Source organism: Aptenodytes patagonicus, chromosome 7, assembly GCF_965638725.1.
Source record: "Aptenodytes patagonicus chromosome 7, bAptPat1.pri.cur, whole genome shotgun sequence".
Taxonomy (NCBI): domain Eukaryota; kingdom Metazoa; phylum Chordata; class Aves; order Sphenisciformes; family Spheniscidae; genus Aptenodytes; species Aptenodytes patagonicus.
The window spans coordinates 1,401,327-1,419,339 of NC_134955.1; the positions used below are offsets into that span (position 1 = coordinate 1,401,327).

Genomic DNA, 18,013 nt, shown 5'->3' on the forward strand with positions numbered 1-18,013 from the left:
TTCGGGGGGGGGGGGAGGGGGGGAGGATTGAATAAGGACGCAGGGCAGAGAAACCTTCAGCATGACAACTACCACTGCATTTCTTCAGCAAACTTTCTGTCTACCAGGCGTGCTACGCCCACGTGTCCTGCCAGCACCGGCGCATGATGGCTGGAGCCTCCAGCCTTCCCCTTGTGTCCTGCCCAGACAGTCCCATAGCCAGCACCAGCCTCCCATGGCTCCCATCTACCAGGAGCTGGGTGCTGCCAGTCGCAGGGCAAGGGGACAGGCTTTGCTCACAGAAGGTGTGGGCACAAATAAAAACAGGACACAGGAAAAAAGCTACAAAATTCCCCACAACTCTCTTCTCTTCCCGGGAAGCCTAGGGAACACGTCACATTGTTTTCTCTTCCTGGGGAATGCAAGTGACTCACATTACACTTTCTCCCATTCGGGAAGTTTTGAACTGGGGCCTTTTAGTTTAAACCATTTAATGAGCTTTTATACAAGGTGTGCTCATCTGTCTCCTGCAATCTTTCCAAAAACATCTATTAATATTTGGCATGCTATTTCTGGGCCTGGTTCTCAAGCTTGCTAAACTGCAGCCCAAGCATAGATAATGTTCAGCTTGGTACCCCTGGCAAGAGACGGGCTCAGCAGACACACAGCAAGCCCCAACCTGCTCTGTGTTTTTCCCTCAACCCAGCTTCTGCCGGATTCCTCCAACAGAGAGGAAAAGTGTAAATTCAGGAGCTGTGACTCAGCATGGGGACTCTGCAGACATGCCTTTTAGAGGGTAGTGGAGTCAGCTTCCAGTTTTTTCCCCAAGATCATGGAGATTGTGGCTATTCGTGCATTTTCCCTGGGTATTTATAAAGCAAGGCACTGTCTAGACTTACTTTTGGTTGTGTTTCTTGAAGGAAGGTTTTACCTTCCGGCAGGAATGTAAAAACTCCTAGTTTGGTTCAGCTAGCCTGCAGAGCCTTCCTCTCCTGCACCGACCTCTGTGGGCACCGAGAGCCTCCAGCGCTGCCTGGACTCCTGACCTGGACCTAAATTAAGGTCTGTTTGCATATCACCTACGGACTGGAAAGAGCCACGCACAAGTGTGTGTGTATGCGTGTGTTTGGGGGGACACAGCAGGTAACTTCCTATGCTCTCTCTAGGTAGTTTGTGAATCTTGCATCAGGAATTTGTAAATATTGGCACTTTTGCTCTGTGGTATTGGTTTGTGTTTCTGAGCATTAACTCCCAAGCCTCCATTTCAGCCCCTTGGGGGATCAATAGTAAAGCCAGCAGATGCATTGCCTCCAAATCTCCAGGGCAATCTAGCAGAGCTGTGTGGTCTCCCAGGGACCACTCATGCCAAGCCCAGCTGCCAGACAAGCGTGTGGGTGTTCCCCTCTTGAGGCTGGGAAACCTCCCTAAACATTTTCCCAGGAAATACTTTTTAAGCACAAATTACTGTTTCTGAGGAGGTGAGTGAACAAGGCACAGCCTACTTGGGTCTGATCCTCAGCAATGGGTATAAATCTTACCCTGGTGCTCTGCAGGACACAGCATGGCAGGGCACTGCACATAAGAAGGGAGGGACTCAAACAAAAAGTAGCAATCAGGGTCCACCAAAGCTGGTAGAGGGGTGGCTGTAGATCTGACTTGCCTCAGTCTAAATAGGCTGCTGCCGCTTCTCCCATGGAGGCTGAAGAATGCTTGGTTCTCTGCTTGGACCTATGCTGACCTGTTGGGCTGGGTTATATTTATCCAGGTGCTTGTCTTCTGGAGAATCTCCACAATGTGAAAAATCCCATGTACAGAGCAGGGTATGTTTCTTCCAGACACCTAGCATGTTGTACGCACCGCCTGTGACTCTAACTACTGTAACATGGTACGTGCCATGCGCACCCTGAAACTACACACGCATTCACACTCACCTCTTCCATAGGGGCTAGCGTCTTCCCAAAGTGACCTGTGATCTCAAGTGGCTCTGTCACTGTAAAGATAACTTGAAAGGGTGCCATGGGTGGGAGGGAGGAAGGAAAGAACAACAGGACTCACCACTTTCCAAAAGTTGGGGCACTGTAAAGACATCTCAAACAATGCAGATAAGAAAGGGGACTCCTAGGGTCACCAGACTCTCTGAGAAATACCGGTTGGATGTGTTCCCCTTTTCAAAGCAGGAATCACCAGCAACAGGTTAAAATAGAGTCATGAAGTTCCGACTTGGTCCCACTGGACCACCATGATTTGCAAGGCATGATTTGCAAAGACAGGGTTTGGAAATTTCAGATGGGACAAGATCCTTGCTTGCTTGCTTTTACGAAGGAGCAGCAACAACAACAACAACATGTTCATTTGTTTGGCTGTCAGCCTCTTTGCTCTGGGTTTGGGTTTCCCCTGACGCTTTCTGACTAACCCAAAGGTGATTTTCTTTATGAGTGCATGTTCTTGGTAGAGACCCTACTGAGCAGGTCTGAATTTCTTTTGGTGAGCCCTGACAGGCATCCTTACTGGCAGGTTCAGAAAAGCAACTAAAAGCAGGAGAAGGGTGGTTTCATCATTAGGAGGCTGGACCAGGACACAAGAGACCCAGGTTAAGTTCTCAGGTCTGCCAGAGGCTCCCAGGGTCCATCTCACAAGCACTTTTAGAGATCTAAACCAGATCATGTGAATTTAGATCTCTTGGTGCCATATGAGGAGCAGTGAGCACGCAGATCCCAGTGCCTCACAAACACCCGAAAGCTGTTTTGTTAGTGGATTGATGTGGGATTGTAGCCTTGCCTATCTGCCAGTGGGCAGGACAGGTCATGGGAGTCAGCAGGATACTCTCAGGGGCTGAGGGGGCTGTCTGGAGCATGGACAGTGCAGGACACATATCATGGTGCCTGTCCTCCCTTTGCTCTTGTGTGGGTACAAGCAAACTTAGCTTGGCGGGACAGTCCATCAAACAGCTTTCACCAGCGTGACATTCCCTTCTGAAAACACTCAGCAACCCTAACAGACGGCGCTTTGTTGTCCTGGGAAGTTTAAAAGATAACATCATGTGGTCGCCAGCTAATGTTTCTAACTGATGCTTTATGTTACTTGCCGAGGCTTTTGCTAATCTAGCATTTCTGCCTGATCCATCCGGTTGGCACAGGCTACGTGCACAGACAGCAGCACCCTCATATATATCAGGCAGGACCCCCGGGCAGCATTTCCATCACATATATTTCACCAGTGCCTAAGCCCCATAATCTACTTGGTGCAGGGACTTCCCTCGCCACGTCCTCCAGCACTTCACACGCGCTTCAGAATGAAGCCGCTCCCCACCACCGCCTTTGGCTTGACTTGATGTGGCATAAGGGACCACTTTGCATGTTGGCATCACCCCAGGTGGTCCAACCTGGTCAAGAAACACTTTAGGCTACAGACATCAAACCTTATTTGACCCCTTTTTGTGACACTTCGGTTAAACCATCAGTATCAGTACCATGGCTCCAGGTAGGAAAACATGTTTCAATACTAGCTTGTGGGCATTTCGGAAGTCCTGTCACACTGGGCAGATTTCAATGGGATGACTGATGGAAATAAAGACAAGGTCTGTTAGAAATGGGTCAGAGCATGCTAGGAAAAAAACTTACTGTTACTCCTAGGTAGCTTGTCAGTTTTTAAGGTTTTGGGGGTTTTGCTATATTTTTCTACTGTTGTTCCAGCAAAAGCCATTGCATTTTGCCCAGCATTTCTCTGCCACTACAATCATATATTCTAACGGCCTCTGATACCAACAAACTTTCTCCAGCTCACCCTACCTGATCGCACTCTTAAAGGTGCTCTTAGACCCATGATGAAAAACACTCACAAACACTAGATGCTGCTATTGTTATTAACAGTGATGATAATAATAATAATAATAATAATAATAATAATAATAATAATAATAATAGCCCTAAAAAAGACACTAGTATTTCACATTTTCAAGTTGTCCAATCTTCACCCAAATTCCAGAAGTTTTCACAATCCCTTTCCATTTGCTGTAAGAACAAAAATGTATGACTACAGCAGACAAGGGAGAAGTATTCCTAATAAAAATAATGTACGACAATAGTAGTGATCGGCCCACAGAGAGGAGAGCTATTATTCTCTCCCTTCCCATAGAGCTTCTCCACCCTTGCAATGCTGCAGTTCCCCCTTCTAAGAGACTCAAAGAAAGTCAAAACAATGTATGGCCCGCTTCCATTTGCTATAAAAGTACAGAAATGTAGCACAGACAACAATGCCAGGCTCCTATCATGACTCTGTGAGTCTTCGGGAGGATATTTGACCTCCAAGGATAAGACTGTCCGGAAAGTCAGGGAGTGAGATTTCCTTTGCTTTAAAGTACAATATGACTTCACCCACCTCGATGTCCTTTAGCATTGACTTCTGCTGGCCTCCCTAAGGCCCTCTGTTTCAGCACATGAGATCTCCTGGCCTGGGATGGGTCACGGTGCCAGCTTTAGCCAGGCAGTTAAGCTTCCCCTGTTAAGTCCCCCCAGCAGAAGCATAGTGCTGCTGTCTGTCCCCATGGCCAGAATTTGAGCCTGGCTTAGCTGGGGGAGCCCCTATCCCATTAAACACCATGCTCACATGCAAGGCTTAGCTGGCTTGCTTGGTGACTCACAGAGAAACACGGCCCTGCACCATCAAAATAGCAGGTGATCGTCTCGAAACTGGATTTGATAAGGCTGAGTCAAAGGCAACCCCTGCACAGCCACACACCGCATGGCTAAATTTGCTTCTGGCTTCCCTTCCTATGCATGCTCACCCTGCTGGGGAAGGAGGAGAAAGCAGCTGCACCCTGCAGGGAGATAAGAGGGAGATCAGGAACCCTCTAATCAGGGAAGCATAAGCCACAGCTGAAATGACAGCGGGGAGAAGACAACTCATGTGTCAGAGGCTGCAGACTGTCAGAGCTCTTGGGGATGCCCCCATGGGGAGGGGGGAACCTGGGGAAAGCCAGCCGCTCGGCCATAACCCCATCTCGTCTCTCGTGTCTTATCTTTGGCCCCGTCCACATTTAGAGGTGAAGTACTCTCAGCCCTTTCTTCATCTTATTCAAGTCCAGTTGTCTCTTGATTTAGCAAAATCATTATAAAGTCTCCAACCCCTCAGAAACATGCCCCCCCCCCCCCAGTTTGCCAGCTAGGATTCAATTAATATCAGGCAATTTAAACTGAATTAAAAGCTCTGGCGCAAGGCTCTGTCCTGGTTTAACTTGGCCAGCATCACACCACACCCTCATTTCGATTAACACAAGTCTGAACACAGACATGGCCCTTAATGCAGCGGTAAGAGCTAGGCAAAGGTTAAATAATGAAAATAGCATGAATAAATAAAAAGAAGGGATCCCAGCAGGGTAAGGACCTGCTGACTTGGCAGGCGCGTGCGTGCATGGCTTCCAGTTTCTTTCAGACGCAGGCACCCTGGAAGGGAGAACAACCTTCCAATGGCGCTGGGCGAAGGGAGGGAGGACACTGGGGTTTACTGCGTTACAAATACCGAGATGGACCAGGGATCACTCGATCGGACATGTCAGAAGGAGCAATTTATAATCAGCCCCTCACTGGAATGTCAGCGGTGCTCATGCATTACAGCTTCAGCTTGGCCAGGGGGAAGACTTTTGGAGCGTCAGGGTACAGATGGGACTACAAGCAGCACAAAACCTTTCTGCTGTTTCGTGGGTGGTGGGTGTTCCCACTGCACATTTCAAGCAGCACACTGGCAACCCATTCTCACAGCTGCAGGGTCCAGTGGCGTTTCCACTAGCCAAGGTACATGGTAGCTTATCCTGCCTTGCTCTAGGGAGCCCAGCTTATCCCGTCAGTACTTTCTCATTACCTACCATGAGATAAAGAATTGGCTCATTTTATGGCTGGTCCCACTTCACCCACAAAGCTGAGCAGCAACCTCTGCCATTGCCATGGGGTCTGCTCTTCTGGCAGCCACACAGGGTTTGACCAGATCCGTTCCTCTAAAAGCAGGAGTAGATCCCCCAGTTTGTCTTTTGGACAGAACTTGTGAAGGAGAAACAAAAACTAGGGTGGCCTTGGCTGCACCCCTGGTTCCTCCTGCTGTTTCACGGCTGGGGCCTGGGAGGAAGCTCTGAACTCCACGGGCCAAACTTGGCGCCACTTACCCACTGGAGTAACCTGGATTTCAGCCCATTAAGGACACGGCCCTGGGGCAGTAAGCAAAAGGGAGCCAGAAATATTACATTAATATGCAGAAACATTCCCAGCTATGATCATCAGCCATGGGACTAAAGTGATCAGATAGCGTAAAGTAAACAGACCAGGGCTGGGTTTATTAGAGCACGTTCTCTTTTCTAGTTATCTTATGCTAATGCACAGAGAGATCTGGGAGATAGGAACAGTCTGAAGACTGTAAAAGGAAACCAGCAGACAGCTATTAACAGAGGAAAAATTCACAGGTACCCAAGCTTGGGCACAGGGACGGGTTTTATTACACTCAGAGGGGATGGCAGAACACCAAGTTTCTATTCTAACATGTGTATGAATTTGTATCTGCATGTATGTGTGTGTGCATGGACTGTAGTATCAACCACAAGAGAGCCAAAAAAGGGAGAATTTAATATACTAGCTAAAAAATGCACTTCAAAGTAATTTCTAACAGTGTCTCAGTGCTGAGGAGTATTACTGTGACACAAAGCAGGCTGAAAGCCGTAAGGCTGAGCCCAAAACATGCTGGGATCCTCCATACAGTCTGTGTGTACGCGTGCGTGTGTGTGGCTGTGCAATGGTGCTAGCGGTGTGCGCCACTGTGCAGCACGCACACAAGCCGTGTGCTTCGCCTGGAGAGCTGGATCTCCACAAAATATATCCCCCTGACAGGCGTGCAGTTTTGTTAAGATCAGTGAGAAAACTCTGTATCTGCTCTCACCTCAGGGTGAAACAGACGGAGCAAAATAGCACAACTGTTTCCAACACGAGGAATAAAAAATGGATGTAAGGAATCTGGGGCAGCTCTGCTGATGATACAACAAGCCCTGCAGCAGAGATAGTCAGCCTCCAGAGGGGAAATCCCAGGTGCCAGGGATGACTCCAAAGTATTCCCCAGGGATTACACATAATTTAGCCTAAGCTCAATTAAGAAAAACCTTTGCGAGGCAGCTCTGCTGCCTGCCAGGGATGGCTGTCACAGCAGCCCCACAGCACACACCAAGCACGTTCAAAGGTCCCCTCGCAGGAAATCCCACTGAAGACACTGATTAATTTCTTTCTTCAGGCCAACGACGAGTATTTTAAAGCCGTACCTTTGAATTCTGACAACCTTGTAATAAGGTGAGCGGGGTCCGACCCAGGAGAAGCAAAAAAGAGGCGCTGAGTGCCCAGCCCACAGGCAGATGCCCCCTGAGCTTTTCAAAAGTGAATAAAAAGACTTGAAGACTTTGTTTTGGCTTTCCTTCAACTCATGCACTAGAGCAGAGGTGAATATCTTGGATGCCAATACAAAGCGTCCCCTGAGGTTTTATTATACTTTGTCTTCCCTTCTTTTTTTTTTTTCCCCCTTGCAGTTCTGCTCTCAGAGCAGTGCCTGGATCTCTCTCACATCTTCTCTCACATAATTTAAAATTCTCATCTGAAAAAGGAGGAAAAAAATCTGTGAACTGAGTCTGTCTGCCTCTTACCAAGCACTCAGCCATCACTGTAAATTCTTCTCCATCCTTATGCTGCCAGTGGAGCAGCATTCACAATTATCTCACTTTTCTCTACGTGGGCAATACCCTGGTAAGGATAACAGCTGGTATAGAGCTTAAAATTGCCACATAACAAGATAATGACACCACAGGCATGAAAAATGACTCGGGATGCTTACAGTCGTGAGCACATGGCCACAGGGATCCATATGTTTGTTAATGGCCTCTGACAGACCATAAAGGCAAAGGCCACATCAGTCCCTGCTAAACTGTAGGCAGGGCTGCTCTGCTAGAAAAAGATGTGCTGAAATATCACAAAGTTGGGGTGTGCCTGGAAGGGATGAGCAAGAGGGGAGAGGTGGAAATAGGTTTCAGAAAGGCATCCTGGGATGTGTCATCTTCAGCCCAGGTCAGAGCTGTGAGAGGTGTCTGAGCCACAGGGCAGAGAGCAGCAAGAAAAACCCATCGTGCTCACCTGACTGCTCTCATCTGCCCACGCTGCTGCTTGGGGACCCCAAATCAGAGGCGGGAAGGGCAGCACGCATATGGATAAATCATCTGATAGCGTGTTTTCTAATCACTAACCCTGTCTTTTCTGCTTCTGCTGCAGTTGCCTGTCCTGCGAAGCGACATGAGTCTCAAGGGATCCCTCAGCAGCAACCCCGGCTCATCAAAGTAAGGATCTCCGTGGTGGGCTTCCTCCATCTCATGGCTGGCACCACCACTCCTTCCTACCCCCTACCCAGGGGGATGCTCCTAGCGGTCCCACTTGCCCCCCAAGTCCCTGGTGTTTGTTTCACCCTTCCTGGGCACCTCACAAGCTGTGGCCATAGCCAGCATCACTGCCTCACAGCTCACGTGCCCTGCGTGCTGTGGCTTGGTAATGCCACATTAGGTGTAGAGAGAGGAGAGGGACACCAGCAGCCTCTCCACCTGCGGCTTGGGGACTACGGCAGCCCACGGCAGCTTCCTGATGGAGCCAGAGCCACCAGCTCTCTCCCTCCTTCCTGCACGCTCCTGGTCTCTGGAGAGCAGGGTGTAGGTGTATGAGCACTGTGAACCACTGCCTGCCCTCAGGGGGACATGGTGGCAGAGCAGAAAGTAGCCACTGGCCACCCACTGGCTCACTGCACCATGCAGGACAGCCCGACCACAGCACCTGAAACCCTGAGGTCCCGCTTTGATCCTCCCCTGCCAGGCCTGAGCTGGAGAAAACACTTATCTCCTGGCTGCGTGCTCCTACGCACAACCCAGGCGTGGGAGGGTGGCCCTACAGGGGATGTAACCCATGCTTAGAGACCTGACACCCCAAAACTCAAGTGTTTACACACAATTACATCCTTCCACATTTTTACATGGGCTATGTTCTATATCTGAGCACCTGCCTTCAAGGAGTACATCTCAAAGGGGTCCCATTAATAAGGGATCTTAATCCTGGCACTTACACTGCCTCAGGTTCAGGTGGACTCCGGGTATCACATGGAGGGGTCTCCGTTTACCTGCGCTGTTCCCAGTGACAAACCCACTTATCGCACACTGGGAGCTGCTGTCCAGCCCCTCCAGAAGCAATGTCCTTCCAGGGGACACTGCGTGTGAAGGTAACTCTAGTGGGGACAGGCCTAGATGGGCTCCTCTGCCTCCTGTTTCCAGCTGCTGGGTTTAGTGACACGTGCCTGCAGTGTGGTTAACAGCTAGGGTTGCAGAGGGAGCTGCCAGTACGGTCAGACAAGCAAATGCTTTGCCTGGTAATTTGAAGTCGTACCACATCTGATGGACGTGATGAGGGCAGGGCTGGTCCCTCTCGGGACAGCTGCAGAGCTGCTGTGCTGATTATTGTGTGACCTGCAGTGTGAAAGCAGATGTTAAAAAGATCCGGAAGCTGATGGTTTATTTGTACCTTTTCTTTTACAGTGGCAGCATGGGCAGAGCGGATGGAGCCTCCAAGCTGAGCGCAAAGGACCTGTACGGTAAGTCGTGCCCACAAGCACATCTAAGGTTTCCTACAGCAAAAGCACCTCTGGAGATCTGAACGCGGCTGTTGGGGAGTTTTAGGCTGGGACTCAGTCAAAGCCACGTGAATCCAGACCTCCATACGCAACAGGCTGGCCTGACACGGCGGCAAAAATGCACCTTACCTCTGCGCCACTGCCTCCCATGCTGGGGACAGCTGTGATTTTGTGAGAACAGACAAGCTATGCAGAACATCGCTTCCCCTCACCCCCACCCGTCACCCAGATCCTCTCCAGTTATGTTAGCAAGCTAACCTGATAAAGGGCCTAACAAAAGAAAGACTGTCCTCAGCAGGTTAATGATTATCCTCTTTAACTACTCAGTGAACCGTGAAAACTCCAGTGCCCTTTGGCTCTTTGGAAGTAGAGGGAATTGGTAGGATGGGTGCTTGTGCAGAGCCTGATATGCAGCTTGTTTATAAACCACCCCAGCTCCAGAGGAGCCAGTGAGTCACTAGGTGAAGAGCTGTAGAAAACAGGTATCAATAACAGTTATTCCTGATCTTAGCAGCTCTCTTAACATATCCCAGGTGAAGACTTGGCCTATGGGGTAGGCAGAACAAGTAGAAAGTCGTGTGAGAAGTCACCTCCCTCAGTCACTCCCTGGATAAGAAGATGGGGGTTGTCTGGGGGACCACTAGCAGCTTTGGGGGAGTCTGAGCCTGCAAACTCTCCCACCTAAGAGCTGTCGATTTGCCCGGTTGATGCTTTCATTGGGTACAAACAGCCCCTTGTTGGAGAGCTTACATTTGATCAGAAATCTCCCTTTGCAGCTACAAAGTGAGGGTGGTTTATTTGTCCCTGGGAAGTGACTTTGGTTGCTGAACGGTTTTGGCTGGAGGTTTATTGGTGTGGAGTGGCCTGGAGCAGTACCCCGCAAGTGACCTATCTTGCCTGGGGAAAAGTAGTCGCAGGTGGGAAGGCAGGGGCTGTACTTAGTGGATGAAGTGTTAAACAGTCATTGTTAACTTCGATTGGCTGCAAAGAAGTGAAATATGGGAATTTGGTGTTACTGGCCAGGGCTATTTGTGGCCTGGATGCTGCATGATGAACAGGTGCCAAGTGGGGGTCTGAACTGTGTCAGTCACTTGTCAGGAGATGAAAGGACACAAGATAAACCTAGAAAGAAGCAAGAGGATGCGGCGTGGAAATGTTTGGGTGCTGCTCCACTTTGCACACAGGACTGCTAGTTCAGACGAGCTCCTCCTACCTCTAATGGCATCATTTCTTTTGCTGTGCACTGAAAGCTCCTGCAGATCTGATCGGGGCAGAAAGATTATAGTTGCAAGGTAAATAGACAGACGTACAGAGACGTGTAAAAATGAAACCAAGAGCTGACAACTGTGTTGGAAACATGGCACCTGCGCAGTTAGCACCCACAGGCGGAGGCAGCCCAGGGCTCTGAATTGTCAGGGTTTCTGGGTGGGATCTAATTGCAAGCGCAAGGCTGACTTGGTGCTTCGGCACAGTGAGCAGGGACCACCCCGCAATGCCTCCACCACAAAAGCTAGCAAAGGGAAAGGCTGACAAACTGCCCTTAAAACAAACACAGTTTCTCAAATAAGTAATTTTCAACACCGAGTTACATCTTTTACATTTTTTTGCATGGACACACCCCAAAAGCAAATTTCACCAGGGATGGGACCTCTATGACCAAATTCCAGCAAACCTTAAATGAGGACCATAAGTCCATGGGCTAAATCCTCAAGAGGAGTAAATCAGCTGCCCGTTATTTCCCTGCCACCTCTGAAGCACAGTATGAAGTCCACGGTAATTTACTGCATAAATCAGTGCCTGTTGGCTGGCTCAGCCCAGCACTGCACGAATACATCCACAGGGTTTTTGCTTGGCAGAACTTGAAACCCGCCCCGCTAATTCAGCATGCCTTTACCAAAGGACACTCAGCATGTGTTAAACCAATATTTAAATGCCTGGGTCCCCTTCGCGCTCGGATCCTCCCTCCCCCAACATTAATTTCTGCTGTGAGCTGGCACATTTGCGAGTGGAGGGTAGGCAAGAACTAAAATTCCAGGGAGAATTATGTTTCATAATGAAACAAATCACATCAAGCCGAGCTGGCCTTGATTATGTGATTACGATGCTGCTAAGGGACGTTCAGAGCTTACAAGACTTTTCATATTTCCATTTTTCTCCAGTGTAATCAGGCTGGACTCTCAGCCTGTGTACGCTGCCAGGCCTCCAAAGAAACGAGTGCAACAACTCCCAAATTCACAGCACACAGACATCTGCTGCATTTAAAGCTTGCTGAGTAATGTACACAGATGCTCCAATGCACACAGATGTCTAAATATTATTCCTAGGTGAACGAGGCCTTGGTTTTAGCTTTCTTAAGGTTTTTTTTTTCTACAATAGAGTGCCTCTCACCACAAAGCAGATATGGGAGGAAGGAGGGCACGTACTGAACCATTAACTCAGGTACTTGGGCTCTAAATGCTAACCCAGCCTGAGCCTTCATTACTGGCCTAACACGACAGGAGTGCCAACTGCAAGGACGCAACTGCTATCTGAGGGCCAAGATGTTCCCAGTATCAACAGGGACTTAGTGGCAGTATTAAAGCCACCTCAGGTGAGACCCTGGAGAGTGATATTTAAAAGCATCATGGTGAGGCTGAAGCAGAGCAGCAGCTCCAGGCTGTGCCCAAAGCCAACTGGATGACAGAGGTGGGGGATCTGCTTTGGGGGGTTCAAGGACATAGTATGAAACTCACAGGGCTGCGTAGGTCCACACAGGACACAGCCTCACGGCTGGTGATGGGTGGGGAAGGTGGCTGCTCTGGTGTCACTCTTGGCCTGCTGTAATTGCCTTGATCATCAAGTAGGCAGCACGCCACCGTGTCTTCTTCACTGTGGTGAGCACAGAGGGATGCAGAGAGATAATCAGAGTCACCAGGGAATTCTGCAAAGAAATTGGCTTTAAGCCCTGAGATATCTTCCCCCGGCTCTATCCCTACCGGAGCTGATCAGAGTTGGATACACTTTCTAGGTGCTCAGCTGTCCTCAGTGGAGTTCCCTGGCTGTCATGGAGGCAGGATACTCATCCTTTCCTTCCTCCTTAGCAAAATGGCATGACATTCGCTCAGATCCACGTTCTGGAAGAGTCTGTGGCTGCCTGCGCAGAGCAAGCCCCGGCCCTGCTGGCAGCAGGGGGAATGGCTGGCACCTATCAAGTTGCCACCTTACTCAATGCACAGCAACCAGCTGAATAAATGTTAATGCATACCATAAATAAATTAAGGTGCTTCTCTGCTTACTGGCATCTGTTCTGAACCTAGATGAAAGCCGGGGGGGGGGGGGACGAGTGTGGCTCTGGCAGAAGCCAAGGGAAGGGCTGGAAGGAAGTGTTTCTGCATAGTGCTTCTCCACAGCAGGCTTCTGCCACCCCTTTCTGTGGTGACATCCAGGTGGACTTCTGCAGGCATTCATCTAAGCTGCTTTCATGGTTGATCAGGCAGCGTTGTCTCTCGTGATGGATTAGGCTGTGTAACCATGAGAAGCTGCATAGAGTCGAGGGCAGTTTAATGATTAGAGTGGATTTCTCATGGGGCTGTAGGAAGGAAATGGCTCTGCAGCTGCGTTCAGAGCAGCCCATTTCTGTTTGGCTACCGTGTCTGTCCCTGTGGTGCTCAGCCGCTTTCCAGCACCCCTGGCCAACTCCTTGGGTGTCTTTGCCTCTCACTTCAAGTGCTGGGGCACAGAAGTGCCCGGCAGATCCGAAACCAGGCTGGCCCCCCAGCAGGGCCGCAGAGCAGAGGGGTGGAATGTGGGGGGGCACCGCAGAGGTGTGAGACACCAGCCTGGCAGGAGAGCAGCATTCGTCTCACATCCAAACCTGTGAGACCCAGCCAGTTGGCTCCAACCTGCCCACCCCATCCTTGATACACTCATTTCTGGGAAAGACCAAAACTTGTCAGGGTACAGGGCTGAAAAAGGGATTTTGGAGCAAGAGAAAGTGCCTGTAGCATGAGTTAGGCTGGAGAAACGTGGTGCTGAACAGCAGCAGCCTGTGAGGCGCGATCACTTGACACTGCATGCCCCCTGTAACCCAAGAAAGGCTTCGGCGCTGTAACAGGACACGGGGCACTAACACAAAGAGAAGAGCCATTCCTGCCTGTCTGGCGTGGCCATGGACAGGTATCATCTGCCTGGGGAGCTGCGGGGACAGAGACTCCACCGGTGCCAGCTGCACCCATGAGCCACCGGCGGCGGCTTGGCAGAGGACGCTGGCCCTGGCTAGGCAGAATACACCGATGGCAAAGGAGTAAATTATGTTTAACGGTCATGAACCAACTCCTGGGGGTCTCCACAGACCTCCCTTGTCTCCCAACAGGGCCTCCAGCCCCCAGCCATGTGGAGAGGTGTCTGAGATGAGACTCGCCAGCCCCCAGCATGGTCCCCAGACTTAATTCCTTGCCGCCGGCTCTCCTGCAGCCTCGCTCACACCCTGGGTGAGCACAGCACGAAGCAGGGCCTTGGGGTCGCCGCTATGAGATACCCATCACAGACAAGAGTTGTGCCAACTCACGAATAGCCCCAAGAGCAGAAAGACAGAAACATTGACTCGAGACAGTCTCGCCTTCCCTAAAGCTGCATTGTAAGTGTGCATTTACTATTGATGGCTTGGCACGATGACCAACAAAAGGGTCATTATTTGCTATTAGTTATTGCCTGCCCAAACCATGAGCTTGTTAATTATTTCAGCTGGAGGCCACGTGGCAGTCACACAGTTATCAATGGGACCACTGAGGTGCTGTTCCTTCCCCACAGCCCTCTAGAAGAGGGTTTGTGCACGGATTTAACACACACTGGTATTGTCTGCAAGATACAACCCTAGCAGGAGTGGTGGCTAGAAACCAAGCTTGCTCAGCTGGGTTGAGAGGACCATGCACATGCCTAAACCCAAGGGGATCTGGGCAGCACCTGAACAGTGCCGCTCACGTCATGTCCCTCAGATGCAGATATATCCTCTGTGTCTTTCAGCAAAAGCTGAAAATGGAAAGCACTGGCATTCACTGAGACAATTTCTGAGGTTTGATAGCTGGGCAGGAAGGCCAGGTGTTTGGTTTCAGGCACGTCTGACTCAGATGAGACGTCAGTCCGTGCTCTGAAGCAGGCCTGCGTTGCCATCAGTAAAGCAGTGAGGTTGCAATTCTGGATAAAGCAACTTCACGCCTGACTGAACAGCTGTTTCCTTTAAAGCTATCACCCACAGGAGAGTAAAACCTGAGATCCAGCAAAGATCCAAGACTCCTTGCTGTAGAGAGGAGGAACCACTTCCCTCGGGCTGCCCTGCAGATTCCCGTTTGGGAAATGACAGGGTGACGAAGGGAACTGGTGCTGACCGCAGCGGTACCGACCTAACAGGGATTCCCCAGGTCCAGTGTTTCCTGTACATACCACTCCCCTGAAGGACCTGCTCTGCTTGCCCAAGACCTCCAAAGCACCAGACAGAGCAGATGGACACACAGCTGTCTTGTCTCCAACCAGCTGCACGACCATGGCCAACACATTTCAACCTTGGCCATTGCTTTCCCCTGCTCCTGTCCTTTGCCAGGCCAGACTGAAAGCTGCTCAGAGGAGGAAGTGTCCCTGGATGCATTTGCCCAGTGCAATGGGAGCGAAAGCGCTCCTGCAGTAGGTGGGGTGAAAGGCAATGCAGTTTTTCCACATGCTGTTGCTGTTTGCTTACGCAGCCCACCGCAAGAAAGCCCTGGGCAGTGCTGATCACAGGTCTGAGTCAGAGCAGTGCCTGAGACATTAATTCCCCATCTCCTCCGCTGCCAGCCTTAAATAACTCCCTTGTCCTCCTCCACTGCTCCCTCGGTGCCATTTCAGCTTCTTTCTTCACATCCCCTTTCCCACCTGAGATTCCAGCTTCAGATTACCCTGGCTCCCCTCTGACACTGCCTTGTGGGTGACCCTTTTATTCAAAGCCTTGGACATTTAATACTCCAACTGGAAACAGGGCTGGGAGAAAAATAGGAAGCCAGCATTCCTGTTGGCTCCTGCAGACCAAAACCCAGGGGTGGGTAAGATGGGGGATGTGTAGGCTCAGCTGAGCCCTGACTGGAGCTACTGGGAGCAGCAGGCTCTGCTCTGGGTGCGGCTGGCTGGAAATCAGAGTTGGCTGGGCTCAGCCCTGGCCGCAGAGCTGCTTTGCAACCGCGCTGACCTGCCACAGGCAGCCCTCGTTTCTGCATCGCAGGGCCTTTGGGACAGCAGTTAGCGATGGGGGCTGCAGGGAGGGATCTGCCACCTCTGACGCCGCAGTGCCTGCTCGGCATCTCCAGAGGCCCTTTTTCTTTGTCACTTCCAGACTGCTGAGCGCAAGTTCTCTCCTTGCATGGAGTAACTGCTCAGAGCTTATTCAGAGGAACATTTCTTAAATAGAAATGGGTTGTTGGATATTCCCAAGCACCTTGGGAACAAAAGCTGTGTTAATTAATAACAACAAAAAAAAGGGAAACTTTTCATTATGAGTTGTTTGGTCCTCAAGTAAAGCAAATTCATCAGTTTGTTTAATTAAATCAAGATTCCCCCAGTCTTACTAAATGTATTCTGACACTCAAAAAATGTCATTACCAGCTATGAGAAGTTCAGAAAACAACATTTTGGATTGTTTGGCGAAAATTAATTTGGCATATTTCTTCCAGCTCTGGTTGTAAAGGAAAAAAGCAACACCTCTACCCACGAGCTTCCCCTGCAGCTTCTCAATACCCTGATTATCTTCCGCTGAGCGGCCCCTGGGTGCCTGCCCAGCAGACAGTATGCTACTGTACATACTGTCTTGCATTCCCTGGCATGCTGGACACAAACACGCAGTGTTTCTTGACGTACTCAGTCCTTGCACAACCCGGGAGGTGGGTCAGGTTTTTATTTGCTCTTCTAGAGTGGGTTGTGTCTTCAGCTAATAAAACAGGAATGTGTGCACTTGGGTCAGAGCTAGTAGCAAATATTAAGTGTGCCAAGGAGGAATTCAGCCTCGTGACACCTACTAGCAGCTGCCGACATGCTGTCAGTAAAGCAGCTCCCTGCTGCCACCGACCATTAACACCTCTAGCTGTCCCCAACCTCAATGAGAGCCTTTTCATTCACTTCAAGAGCTTCCAGATCATGTACTAATGTGCCACCCCTGAGTGATAGCTGCCCCATGCAAAGATTCCCAGCATCACAGCCACCGATACAGACAAGCTCTGGCAGTTCAGAAAGTACCATGGTGCGAACAGGAAAACCAGGGAGCTCAATGCTTCATAAGAAGCTGCAAAGATGCTTCCAAAATGGAGTCCTTCGCGTGCTGGCCGGCCATGAGGACCCCCAAGCAGGGAAGCCTCTGCAGCAGCAGAAGCAAGGTACAGACCTGCAGATGCCTCCCCGTCAGGAGCTCAGACGCAGCAGGTCTGTGCAGCACCCGAAACCAGATCCTTGACTAACCCTGCAGAACCTGGAGCATCCTCCCACTCGGCACGGAAGCAGGAACCTGTCAGATCGGCAGAGCTGCACTACCGCAGATGCGCGGTCAGACTGCCAGATCAGATCTGGCCCCTTGCTCAGATCCTGGGAATGGATGCTATTTCATAAGGCTGCTTTATAACGCAGGCCTGGCAAATTTGCATCATTGCCATTAGCATAGAGAGGCATTTACTGCTCTGTTTCTCCTCTGGAGGGCTGTGTCCTGACCTGTTGGTTTGGCACAAAGACTAGCTCATGCTGCACTAGCAGGTTACTATAAACAGCGTGTGCACTGCTAGATCATATATAGATAATATAAAGAATTGGCAAGCTCCAGAAGGCAACAGCCAGGACTTTCCTTAGGCTGTTCTAATGGACGTGGAGGCCAGGGAGGTCACTAGTGTGATGCAGGGAATCAAGGAGAGGTCCTTGGTCTGATACTGCCAACGAAAACAAACCTAATCCGATACCTCTTTGGTTCCTCACAGACTGCTTCACATATGACTTGTCCATCCCCCACGTTTCCTGCTGTGCCTTCTGCCCAGCAACGGCTGAAAACAAATACGGGGAGAGATGGGGAGGATCAGGGACGATCCCGTGTGATAAACTCGCTAATTAATCAGAGAAGGATGTGCACAGAGGGGAGGCTGGGGCCCTCGCAGCTCTGGTGTAACTGGCTGCATTTGTTACAGAGGCAGCTGTTTACACCACAACTGACTTTGGCCCCAACGTACAGCAAGAGCACAGGCAAGTTTTTGTTTAGAGCAGTTTAGAATGTAAATGGATGGAAAGAGATGGTATCTTGGGACAGAGCTTTGGGATCCTGCCTGTAGCAGCCTGTAACCCCCGTGCAGCTCAGCGTAGCACCACAGGTGCTCCCCCT

General features: G+C 50.3%; 1 protein-coding gene across 1 annotated transcript in view; it reads left to right on the forward strand.

Annotated features, from left to right (window-relative positions):
• The window catches only part of EPS8L2 (EPS8 signaling adaptor L2), a 69,245-nt gene that overhangs the window by 13,849 nt on the left and 37,383 nt on the right, over positions 1–18,013 (forward strand). The window contains exons 2-3 of the mRNA XM_076343653.1: positions 8,265–8,329; positions 9,566–9,621. Coding sequence (XP_076199768.1) covers positions 8,286–8,329; positions 9,566–9,621 — 100 coding nt within the window. The 5' untranslated portion in view covers positions 8,265–8,285. The remainder of the gene's footprint in view (positions 1–8,264; positions 8,330–9,565; positions 9,622–18,013) is intronic.